Genomic DNA, 13,249 nt, shown 5'->3' with positions numbered 1-13,249 from the left:
CTGTTAAAAAAAATTATTAATCTGATTGTTGAAATTTAATGAAACGCATCTGACAGTCGTCGTAGTTCACAAATATTTCAATAGATGGCGTTAAACACGAAACAAACCTATAAAATTCGAATTTTAAATTTTGACATTATTGTTAAATTTGTCTTTTGTTAACAGAATCATGTGGTATCGACGACTTTACTTGCAACAACGGAGCCTGTATCGAGGGTTTCAGACGTTGTGATGGCGCTGTGGACTGTTCTCAAGGCGAAGACGAAGTTAATTGTGGTAAGTATGTAAATCATCGCAAAATATAATTATTATGTACTAAGAATTGGACCGTACGTTACGAATGTATCTTTATAGCATGCACAAATTATATACGCTATTTACTAGATGTGAGAGGGTTGTTCTCGAAAACTAAGACTGGTGATTACAAAAGAAGCGTTTTCTTTTACCAATAAAAACAACCATAGCATGTAATGTAAGAAAAAAATATCGTTTTGTATTTTTGTTTTCATACCCATTCGCTAGTAGCCTCAGGGATTATTCTAGTTACGTGCGGAATGAATTTTTTTTAACTGCGGCAATGTATCCACTATCCACCCGCCGCGTTATTTTCATTACGCGCTCTTGAAATAAAATGCTTTCTAAAATTATAAATCTTTATATTTAAATTCCTTTTTCCGATGAAATTAAGATGATACCCACATTCCCTTTTTCAATATTCCATACATTCTTTATTGCATCGAATTCTGCGTTCATTGACCTTTTCATTTTGTTGGTCTTATTTTAATTACCTACTTATTAATTATTTTAATACCATATGGAATCTTTTTTATTTTTTTATTGCATAAATGGATGGAGGACCTCACGTCCCACCTGGTGCTAAGTGGTTACCGGAACTCATAGACATCTAGGTACAACGTAAATGCCGTCACCCACCTTGAAATATGAGTTCTAAGGTCTCAGTATAGATACAATGGCTGCCGAACCCTTCAAACTGAAACGCATTACTGCTTCACCGAAGAAATAGGCAGGGTAGTGGTACCTACCCGAGCAGACTCACAAGAAGAGTTTCTACCACCACTTGAGAATGAGATCGGCATAGCATGTCATCTTTCCCTATTCAGACCTATCATACGTCATCTCTGCCCTCCCCCCTTTCTCTCACATATCCTTTTCAAGACAGTCCCTTAATTAAGTATTTTTAGGACGCACCCTCGAGATGTTACCGTGAACATTCATACCCAGGTATAAATTGATTCTTACCTTTGCAAAGGAAAATAATTTTCGGTTTATTTTTTTTTTCTTTCCTGCCTATTATGAAAGCCTTGAGAGGCTATATCAGCGTTACCGAAAGAGTAGGTGAGCTCAAGGGACTCAAACCTGACGAAGTTGCTAACACTGACCCTAACATGAGCAGTGCTTCGCAGAATCTACCACCGGATCGGTAACGTGACGCACTGAGAAGATCCGGCGAGAAACTCAGTGGACTGTCTCTGTGGGTTAAATTTTTTGTTTGTGTTAAATACTACGTTAGAGTACAGGATAATGCATAAATATTGCCCGTTTTCTGTTCGTATAATGTTAGCAATAGGTCGAATCTTATATTATACTGAGTATTTTACACTACAGTATGTGAAGAACATACACACATATAGTGTATTCAATGAATATTTTATCAAGCTGCGTTTTTTATTGTAGAATGCAGAGAGGACCAATTCAGGTGTAGATCTGGATCATGTATTGAATTGAGAAAACGCTGTGATGGATACGAACACTGCAGCGACCGCTCAGACGAGGAGAACTGCAACGGTAAAAAGATAATTGAGTTTTTTTTTTTAAACAATAAACACTTATTTCTCGAAGCAGGAAATTTTGAAACATCGAAAAAAGTATCGTATGTTAGGTACGGTTTTTGTAAGTTTGCCTTGTTGTAATCTAACGTCAGTTTATTTGATGCACGCTCCGTATTGGGAATATTGAAACTGTAAGTATCCTTTAAATTCGATTGGCTCGGGCACCACGTGTGTCGCAACAGGGGAAAGTTTCGTTGCGGTGACGGCTCTTGTATATCAATTCTGCTTCGCTGCGACGGCTTCAGGGACTGCCCGAAAGACGGCAGCGACGAGATCGGATGTCGTACGTATAATTGTTGTTCATTATACACTGCGGTTTTGGTTTTGACATTGAGTTTTTATGGACATAATTAAAACGAATCGAATACAAAACACTAAATCTGGATCGGATTTTAATGAGTACCAAAACTTCAGTACACGCTTTATAGATGAGCCCACTAACAATATTTGATTGTATTATGATATAAGCGCTTTTAATCCTTAAAGCATGCGGCTTAGACAAATGGCAGTGTGATCACGGGAACTGCATTAAGCGCAGTAAGCGTTGTGACGGTAAAGTCGACTGCCCTTCAGATAGGTCTGACGAGAGGAATTGCTTTGGTAAGGAATGCACGTGGTTTCTACTTTTATTAATCAATCAAATTACAGTTGAATTGAACACTGATTAAATTATGAAATTTCACACTCGATTATCACGTAAAGCTTACGATGGTTACTAATTTAATGTTGTTTTCGATTTAAACACCGTTTTACATTGCACTTTAATCTTTTGCTTAGGTCATCTGAATTAATTAGGTTTTCATTAATTATATTGTGTTATTCCATTACATTCTTCGGTGCACACACACACCACACACACACACACACACACACACACACACACACACACACACAGACACACACACACACACACATACACACACACACACACACACATACACACACACAACACCCACACCCACACACACACACACCCACACCCACACCCACACACAACACACAACACACAATACACACACACACACACACACACACATTAGCATGCTATTATTTAGTCAAGTTAAAACGCCAGATTGTTTAGAAACTGGCTTTGGTGTATCGTATTTAGAAGCAGCAAATTCCATTTGTACATTGAGAAATTAATGAAAAATAACTTATTTCATTCAGTATGTAAAGAGCATGTACATGTGTTTGCAGAAAGTGGATTCTTTAAATGTCGAAACGGAAAATTGATTCCTGTGTCAATGAAATGCAATCGTCATTATGATTGTCCAGAGGGAGACTATTCCGATGAACAGAATTGCCGTAAGTTCGCTTTGGGAGCATTCAGTCATCATTTTTATCTCTCATTCTCACGTCGTTTCGTTTCTTTATTTATTTTCGATCGTTTCTTTTACAGTCATTATTACTTCTCTATTCCAGTCATATTGGTTTCTGGTTTCTTTTCTTCGTCTTCGATTTCAGTAGAAATTTTGGCGGTAGCAGTTCTCGCTAACTCTTCCATAATATTTATCATTAAAATATTTTGGTTTCCTACGGTTTCATATGATATGCTAAATTGTTTTATTAGTGTAATGCAAGATGTTTCTCTTTTTGCCGGTCAGCATGTAGTAAAGACGACTTCAAATGCGACAATGGGCACTGCATACCTGCGTCAAAACATTGTGACAGGACGCATGATTGTCAGGATGGGTCAGACGAACGGCATTGTGTTTACGGTTTGATCTTTTTCCAAATTTTAATTTAAAGTGAATTTTTTTTTGGCCTTCAATTATCGAAATTGAGAGAACAGCGATTATATTATAATTTTGTAAACACATTACGATTATCAGTATAATGGCAAAGTATTGATTGCTATTACGTTGTGAATATTTTGTGCATAATAAACCTTTGGCATAATTTTCGAGCACAAAATATATTTTAACTAACATAATATAATACGAAACCTTATGTGCAATAAACCATAACTGGTTACCGTCTTTTGTAGTCATCACCTGCAAAGGTAGCATCTGTTCTGTCATGATGACTAGTAATTTGCTTGTATTGATTTTTCTCTGACACCACAGATTTTTTTTTTTTTATACAATTTAATTAGACGGGAAACATTAAAATTTTACTGTTTTACGAAACTGTATGCGGCATGGTGCATGTAAACCAAACAGTTTATTTTAATGTTCACCGATTAATGAAATATTCCCTAGCGCGGAACACTAGCAAGGGCAGAAGCTAAAAACTAAAGTTTCTATTGAATTTAATATTTATGAATCGTTTCAAGCATCGCCCTATGATTATCTCGATGTAGTAGACTACCCTTACTAGTGTTGCCTTTATGGTTATGGTGCATTACATTTATGGCAGGCACAATATGCATGGCTTATCAGTTTAAATGCTCGAGTGGAGATTGCGTGCCCGCTGAAAGTTGGTGCAATGGCACCAAGGAATGCAATGACGCTTCAGACGAAACGAATTGTCCATGTAAAAGGGGCCAGTTTCAATGTCATGACGGTTCTTGTATTAATATAGCCTTGCGGTGTAATGGTCGTAACGATTGTTTACCAAAAGGCGAGGACGAGTTCAACTGCGGTAAGTAATCGCGCGAGTACGCGCGTTGCTTGAATTTGGATCTGTTAGAAATACGTGAATGACTTTTCGCTTTTGATTTATTATTTCATGATTTAGCGCTAATATTGCCTTCGTAGTGATTGTTTTAATTTAATCTTCACTCTTTTTGAGTATTGTTTTCATTTAAGACTAAAGTTTGATAAATCTTTCAATGACTTCTGTTGTAATAACACTACCTACACTTATTTGTCATTTGTTATATATAAGTATAGTATATCTTGTTGTGTACGGCAATTAAAATGTGTTGGGGAATTGCGTGGGTTTTATCAAAATCATGTTTGACTGATCTTGAATTTGGTGACTTCGAATCGAAGTACCAGCAAGATATTCAGATGTTTACAAATTTTAATCGGCTAAGATATGAGGCCGAAATCTCAGTTTTTATTACTATACAGCCCTCTATTTTAATAAAACAGAGCTCAACTTTAAAATTGGAAATCATGATCGCTTTGTGGAAAAATATGTCCACATTACACGGCCAACTCGCCCCTTAACTCAAAACAAAAACAATTCTAGACGACTTTCAAACTTGTCTGTATAAAAAAATGTGTTTTTAAAATACATAAAAGCCGATTTAACCCAATAGGTGTATGTATGGCTCTAATAAATAATTAAAAAGAGGATAAAATATGAAATTCAGTGTATTCTAATTACATTACATTCCAATTTTGAATACTGTAAATGATTATACAGTTAGGTACGTCTCAGATTTTTTACATGCTAATTATTTTGACACAAGTTTGTACGGTTTTTGAGTTAATCATAAATACGGAAATAGTTGTTTTCTTTAGTATCTCCCTGTCTCTTTTGTATGTCGCTTGTTTGCTTTTTAATTTTATGAAAGTCATATTTTTCGTCTTTCGGAAATTTCAGTTTGTATTCGATGTTTGTAATAGTTCTTCAATAGTTATTACCTTTATTAAAACATAAAAAAACAATGATTTTTATATTAAAATATGTTTATTGATTGTCAGTCTTTACTTGCAATATTTTTCACATGAATACAGTAAGATGTAATTTCATTATAAGCGATAGAGTTTTTTTGATAAATATTTTTTTTTTACATTTTATGATTAATATTTAATTTAAAATATTTTGAATTGAAAAAGCTTCATATTTAATGTTTCGACAGAGATTTCTTAATGTTATTCTTTTGATTAATCACAGTATTAGCATCTGTGTTTTCAGCGATGCCTATCTAATTACGAATGGATACATAAATAAGTGAATCGTTCGAAATTTTAATTGTTCGATTGGATATTTCAGGTACGTTGAGTTGTCCACCAGAGAAGTTCGCTTGTAGTCCAACATCATCGGTGCCGTGTGCTATAAGATGCAATGGCTTCCCCGAGTGCGATGGGAACGAAGACGAGGACAACTGTCCAGACGAAGGTAAATCTAATAAAAGCTAAACTGTTAAACAGTAAGCACTGACTGATGCTGTAATATTTGTTTGTGTGTATTTTCATCCGATCGCGAAACTTGAACTAGGACTCTCCTTTACTATGATCACCTTATTAATTATTTTGTTACATGTAGTTTTTTTTTCCTTTAAGAATATCAAACACACGAACATAATATTTTAATATCTTAAAATACGTTGCATTTAAAAATAAAATGTTTACAGTTTGTTACAATGTTTTGTTAGCATTTGTGTAGTTTCTCTGTTTATTTATAACATATTTTTATTCGTATATATGTATTTATATATTTTCGTTGATAATAAGTCGTACCTAATTAAAAAGAAATACCCATATTTCATAGACAAGCTTAGAAAATAATAACGCAAAAATACCTACACACTAAAGATACACTGTAATATTGATTGATATTTCGAATGATGACTATGAATGGTTTTGTATGAAATGCAGTATTGAACTGAAGTTTTTAAGAGGTATGTGATGTGCATTTTCTGACGAATACGGCCAGATTGAATGATTAATTTTATGATTTAGTTTCAGTAGTTTTTAGTTATACCCTAAGTTACATAGATTTTACAATAGAATAAGTACTACTAACTTCATAACGAAATTCGGTTCAGTATCGATACGCGCTCTTGCTTATTTACTACATTTTGCCATTAGCGATTCATAGCTGTAGCGAAATTCATATAAAACTTACTACCGCCTAAATTAAACAATGTTAATCAAAACGCATATGTATATATATTTAAATATAGATATTTATGTGAATCGTTTTTTAAAATCTAGAATGCAGCCACCAGTGCGACGGGAAATGTCTTCCGGATGCGAATATCTGTGACTCTATCACGGACTGTTCAGACGGTTCGGACGAGTTGCATTGTGCACAGTGCGATGGTCCAGACGATTACAGGTAACTATGAACACGGGCGTACGAACGAACCTTAAATGTTTATTGCACACTGCGAAATCATATTAAAGCGAATTCCCGGCTTGCGACCAATTACTATCGTGATGGATGAGTGAAACGATTTTTTTTTCTTTTTTGTCCATAGGTGTGAAACTGACGAGTGTATAAGCAGAAATTGGGTTTGTAACGGCCACTTCGAATGTCCTAACGGCGAAGACGAGGCAGACTGCAACAGTACTATAGTTTCGACTCCAAGTAAGTATTCACGATGTTAATTTATTTATTATTATATTATATTAACAACAATAATATGTACGTAAACGTACATGGGTGCTTACCGTTGCATTGATAGTCTTAAGCTAATGAAAAATGAAGAATTTTTCAGTGCTACACAACTATGGATCGTAAAGACTAAATTTATTACAAATTCCTTTCAAAACACGTACACTCAGAATACTAACAACGCCTACGACATAATATGTATTATGCTTAATAAATTTATTGTGATTTATTCGTTGTAAAATTTTCGTGTTGTTATTTGAAGTTTTAGTACTTTCGGTTTACTTAGTTTTGGTTCGTTGTCAGTTTTGATAGTAAGACTATTATCCCTTCACCTAAAAAGGCATGACTGATTGACGTCGAAAAAGACAAGATATTGGTAATTACCCGTACTGGCTTATAATACGCCATAACACTAATAAATTCAACTATTCCCTGCTCTTGTGAGACTTAAATAAGACAGAAAAAGCCTGATTTCACTATTGTTGAGAATTCTATTTCTTTTAAAAACAAAAAAAATATATATAGTTAGTATGAAAATGCCCCTTACAGTTCTCCAAAATATAATAATATAGAGAAATTTATAAAACGTGCAAAGAAAGAAGATACGAATGCTTTTCCTCAGCTAAATCTCATATGATCTACTACGGATATACAAAATTCAATATATTCTTGAATGTGTACATGAACGTTGTTTAATTTAAAATTGTGTTATTGCCTTAATTAACTGAGGAGCGCTCAATTAAAAATCGTGGTTTTGTATTTATCCCTAACTTGTTAATATCTATGTGTGATATTCACTTAATTACACGTATAAATTACAATAAAGTACAGAAACATTTGTAATGAGATTTTTACAAAACACAGCACACGGGTATGATTTTACGTACGTACCTGAATCGATTTACGATTTTTGAAGGTATGAGTTGCACGAAAATTTACACCCGTGTTATTCTAACAATTTTAAGATGAAACATAACTCGTTTACTTTTTACACTGATAACACCTAGATTTGACCGACACCACTTAGCACTACATGTATGTACGTCATTCACGGCTCTTCAAAGCACTTAATTTGTTGCACTTTTCACGAAGCAAAGCACTTCTAGTTTCTTTAATTTAGATTATATTGTGCAATAGCATTAATTTTCTAGAAGTTCTAAGAAAAAAAAGAAAAAACAGGCTCACGACTGAACTGTATCTATATCTGAAAGTATATCGAATTTTCAACACTGTAATGAATAGTTTCGAATTGTTTATCTCAACTGAATAATGGTAACACACAGCATGGTACATGCGGGCGTCGCGGTCGCCAGCCCGGAAGGTTCCGTGTGATTACTCAGAGTTCACCTGCTACAATGGGCGGTGTATACCTCTAGCAAGGCGGTGCGACAATTATTACGATTGTACCGACTTCTCCGACGAACAAAACTGCCATTATTATGGTACCCTAACATATTTTGGAATGCCTGTTTTGGAATTTAAATCCTTAGGAGTCCCTTCTACGTCAACGACTTGTTTAGAACATTTTTAGTTTTGTACTGAAGCTTGCATGTTGTAGATGATTTTCATTTGTATTCTCGATCGATGCATGATGATTTAAACGGTTAATGTATTCATCAATATTCAATAGTACTAAGGAGAACGATCTTATATGCAAGACGAGTTGAAAAAGTGTCTGGCTGTAAGGGAATTACAACTCAAAAACGCACCAAAATAAGGTTAGCATGACGAGTGAAGTGTGTTGAGTTAAAAAATGTAATCTAATTACTTTTGGAGTTGTTTTTGAAATTACACTAGTTGTTATCTAGCCGCCACTCGAATTGGTCCAGTCGATGAACACATTTTCTTTCATAGAGTGTGCTCCTTAGTTCTACCCACTTCCATAAATAGTAGTACTCTCTTAAGTTTCATAAATTGTAAGCATGTTTAAAAGAACGTTATGAGGTTTGTACACATGCTTATTTATTAATTTCATGATTACAATGACTGTCACGAAAAAAAAAAACCAATTATTTTAATACTAATACAAATGAGTATTATAATGAAATGACATGGCAGGTTTTGTTGAGTCTGTGCTTATATGAGTATTTAGAACGTGTGTATTATATAGGGAGATAATAATAAAAAAATTAAGGACAGTTTGCAAACCTATTTATTAAGCGACGACTCGACACAGACTAAGCTAAGCTAAGCTCGCTACAGCTTAAACATGTTTAGTTGATTCGCGGACAAACTGTAAGGCCTTATATTTAAAGTCTTCCACGAAGATGTCAGCGACCATGGGTGAGGTAGGGAATCGATTTCAACTGGCTTGGTTTCTAAAACTCGGAATCCCGTTAATAGAAAAACGTTCCAAACGACTGCGTAGGAATAATATGATAGTGGTAGAAATGATTTTGATATTTGTTGAGCGGGTCAAATTGTCTAAATTGTATGCCTCAATTATGTCTAAAGATGTATGCCTAAATCACAAATCATTTTCCCACGGTTGACGTTATCATCAAAAATGACTTTATAAAATATTATTTACAATTATTTAGGCGTTTGATGGCGAAAATATTGTTGAATTATAGAGTAAATAGAAATAAATAAACCATAAAACGTTCTTTTTAAATATTTCATATGTACTAAAAATTACTTTATATCACACGTGACGATTTCACGAGTATTCTTTATAAAAAAAGACCACGTTTCCTACTCTCAGTAAATACAGAAAAGTTATTTTTATTCGTTTTTTCATATTTTAAGCACAATAACTAAAACATAATTATTATATAGTAATTTATTTGATAAGTGCAATTTAACGAAATACCTATTTATTATTCCGACCTAAAAATATAATAGTAAGTTTGTTTAAGCAACAAATGTATATAGCTTTGTTTTTTAATATATGATATTGATAGATTTTTTTAAATCCTGTTTTGTTAGTCGAATATTGCATGATTCTATGATGAACCCGTTTTTTCGATAATTATAATATTTAGCATAACCTAATTGAATATTTAAAATATTTAATTTAGTAAAACGATAATTAAATCATTAGACTTAAGATTACGCTATATCTTTTTTGAATTTTACTTGAATTATAATCATAAAATTATTTATTAATGTAGCATCCTACTTCATGTATGTAGGACGTTTTACAGTCAACGTAATGCAATATTCATAACTAACAACGCACACGTAGTGTTATATATAATACGCTAAGCCGTGATTGTTATTTTTTACTTGCAGCATGTGACGAAAACAGTTGGCAGTGCCGAAGCGGTCAATGCATACCGTCCAGCAGCTATTGCGACAACGTCTACAACTGTTACGATAGGTCGGATGAAGCCGATTGCCTTCCATCAACTCCTGCATACGAAAACGAATACCCACCAATAGTTTCTACAACTTTGAGTCCTTACTACACAACGACTCGACGAGATGTTGGATCCAGCAATTATGACAGAAGACCTGAAAACCCATACGGATTGGTAAACCAAGGGACATATTCGCCTTACGACGACGACGCAAGACGTCCTACAACGTATTCACCATACGGACCCAGTTCAGAGAGACCTGATCCGCGTCGACCGTATCCACCATATGGCTCTGTAACTACCAACCGACCCGATGACAGGCAGGATCCCTATAGCAGCCGACCTGGTGGCGAATATGATCCTTATGGACAAGGTGCTGGTAGCCCAGATGATAGACGTCCTCCATACAGTCAACCTGGAAATCAAGACATCAGTCCTGGAGGTGGAAGCCCATACAATCCTGAACCAGAAAACCAACCGGATAATAGAGAAGATCCCTCTGGCGGCCAACCTGGCGGTGAGTATAATCCCTATGGCCAGGGTGCTGGTGGACCAGACGATAGACGTCCACCGTATACTCAACCTGGAAGTCAAGATGTAAGTCCAGGAGGTGGAAGCCCATACAATCCCGAATCAGGAAGTCAACCAAATAACAGAGAAGATCCTTATGGTGGCCAGTCTGGTGGTGAATATGATCCTTATGGCCAGGGTGCTGGTAGTCCAGATGATAGACGTCCTCCATACGGTCAATCTGGAAGCCAAGACATCAGTCTTGGAGGTGGAATACCATACAACCCCGAATCAGGAAGGCAACCAGACAACAGAGATCCCTATGGCGGCCAATCCGGTGGTGAATATGATCCCTATGGGCGGGGCGTAAGTGGAACAGACGACAGACGTCAACCTGGAAGCCAAGATGTTGGTCCAGGAGCTTCGGGTCAAGGCAATTCAAATCAACCAGAAAACCGGCCCTATCGTCCTGGACCTGACAGTGGCAATAGCGTTTATGAGACCGGTGACGGGCAATATGGATCTGGTAGTCAAAGAGGAGACAGAGGTAAATCGAAAATTACTTAAATCTTTCAAATTATAAAAATTAACATTATGTTATCATGGCCTATCAACTACAGTGTAACTACCAGAATCTCGAGCATAAATGCCGCCAAACATTATAATGTCTCTTCTGCCATCTTAACTGGAGAACATAATTAATTTCATGGTAAGAATAATAAGCAAGCCTCTGGATAATTTTATTTGACTATCAGGAGTGCATCGCGATTTTCACAGCGTTAAAGTTTGAATTCAGAGAGAAAGAAATATGTTGAATTTTCCATGAGTAAATAGCTTTTTTTGCTTTTGGAGTCTATAAGCTACCGATCAGTTGGTAAAAAAAATTGCGAACCGGCGATCACACAGTCGTCTTTATTGTAGCAAATATACCGCGTTTTTTTTTTCGTTTTTTTTCTATTTAAGCTGATAGCCTTGAGAAGCTATTTCAGCGGAACCTTAACTAGTAGGTGAGCTCACGGGGCTCAAACCTGACGACGTTGCTAACACGAACCTTAGCAAGAGCCGTGCTACGCAGAATCTACCACCGGATCGGAGACGCGACCCACTGAGCAGATCCGGCGAGAAACTCAGTGGGCTGTGTCTGTGGGTTAATTTACTCGTCAAGCCCTTCGATTCCCGACCGGGGAGACTGATCCGACTCACTACATTAACTATGATAAAAATTCATGTGTACAGTAATAACGGCTCCATTAATAATTTGAAGTTTATCTATTTCGAGGAGTTAATACTGATCGTAATCGTAATCTATTCACACTAATGACACACCGACAGGCATTTGGAATTCGTCGATTTAGATTATTCGCTTTATCTGCTGCTTTTCTTTCAGGTCCTATTCCGTTAAATATAAAAACATATCCGCAAGACCAGGAATCTGTCAGATACGGTAAGCATCAAACAATTCAATATTTATTTAATGTATACAAAAATATATATAAAAATTATCCATACTATTACTTTCTCTTGAATAAAAGTCAAAGAAATTAGTATTCAAAAAAAGCAGAATCAATTTGTTTTATGCTGTCTAAATTAAAATCAAAATTGTTTTAAAAATACAAGGGATCATAAACAGGTGAGTTTAATCATAAACCATTCAATGTTTTGTATTATTTGATTGTTCTTAACCCTTTGTCGGTGGAGGATAATCCAGTAAGTGGACTGTAAACAACAATATGAATTAAGGATATAGTCGCACGACGTTTTTTGAGTTTTTGAAGTGATAAGTGCAGATTTGTTTAACGTTCAGAGTTAGTTTAGGAGGTTTTAATTCCTAAATCTCGTTACAAAATAACTCCAATGTCTCTAATTGATTTTAATTAAATCGTTGTGGCGTGTGTTGCGTCCTACCTTTAATTAATTACATTATCCATTTAGAATTTACTATTTATTATGTTGAGCAAACCCGTTATGATCTGGTAAAACAATAATACAATAACTCAAAAATGTTACGAATACAACTTCCCATCTCTTTTGTAAGTTCTCTTTCCAACATGGAAATACTATTGGTAGCTTTATTCAAAATGGTTAATTCCCCTCAATATCAGTTTTGATTTAATGATAAGTTTATTTAAATGAGCCGGTCCTTGTGAAATCCAAATGGGAAACCAGAATTCTATTTACTACATTAACTGATGTTGATGAAACTAGTTTGTGTATAATATAACCATTTTAATATGTTTTCAAAAAAAATCTTCATATTCACGCTACGTCATATTTTATTGTATATCCTAAATTAAGGGCTACTTAATTAGGTTCGAAGATCGTTCGTATACAGTTATGCAAGAAATTTGCATC

At 35.1% G+C, this 13,249-nt stretch overlaps 1 protein-coding gene across 11 annotated transcripts in view; it reads left to right on the top strand.

Annotated features, from left to right (window-relative positions):
- The window catches only part of LOC114252791 (basement membrane-specific heparan sulfate proteoglycan core protein), a 203,121-nt gene that overhangs the window by 138,565 nt on the left and 51,307 nt on the right, over positions 1-13,249 (top strand). For 6 of the 11 annotated variants that reach the window (XM_089731424.1, XM_089731416.1, XM_089731409.1 and 3 more), the window contains 12 exons: positions 166-276; positions 1,696-1,806; positions 1,987-2,133; positions 2,337-2,450; positions 3,048-3,155; positions 3,455-3,568; positions 4,209-4,433; positions 5,739-5,864; positions 6,683-6,806; positions 6,949-7,058; positions 10,320-11,444; positions 12,285-12,341. In XM_089731424.1, the coding sequence (XP_089587550.1) occupies positions 166-276; positions 1,696-1,806; positions 1,987-2,133; positions 2,337-2,450; positions 3,048-3,155; positions 3,455-3,568; positions 4,209-4,433; positions 5,739-5,864; positions 6,683-6,806; positions 6,949-7,058; positions 10,320-11,444; positions 12,285-12,341 (2,472 nt within the window). The remainder of the gene's footprint in view (positions 1-165; positions 277-1,695; positions 1,807-1,986; positions 2,134-2,336; positions 2,451-3,047; positions 3,156-3,454; positions 3,569-4,208; positions 4,434-5,738; positions 5,865-6,682; positions 6,807-6,948; positions 7,059-10,319; positions 11,445-12,284; positions 12,342-13,249) is intronic. The other 5 variants (XM_089731410.1, XM_089731420.1, XM_089731413.1 and 2 more) reach the window with 4 other exon arrangements.

The sequence above is a fragment of the Bombyx mandarina genome, chromosome 01 (assembly GCF_030267445.1).
Source record: "Bombyx mandarina strain Sakado chromosome 01, ASM3026744v2".
Taxonomy (NCBI): Eukaryota; Metazoa; Arthropoda; class Insecta; order Lepidoptera; family Bombycidae; genus Bombyx; species Bombyx mandarina.
This window is presented reverse-complemented; position numbering and strand designations above follow the sequence as displayed.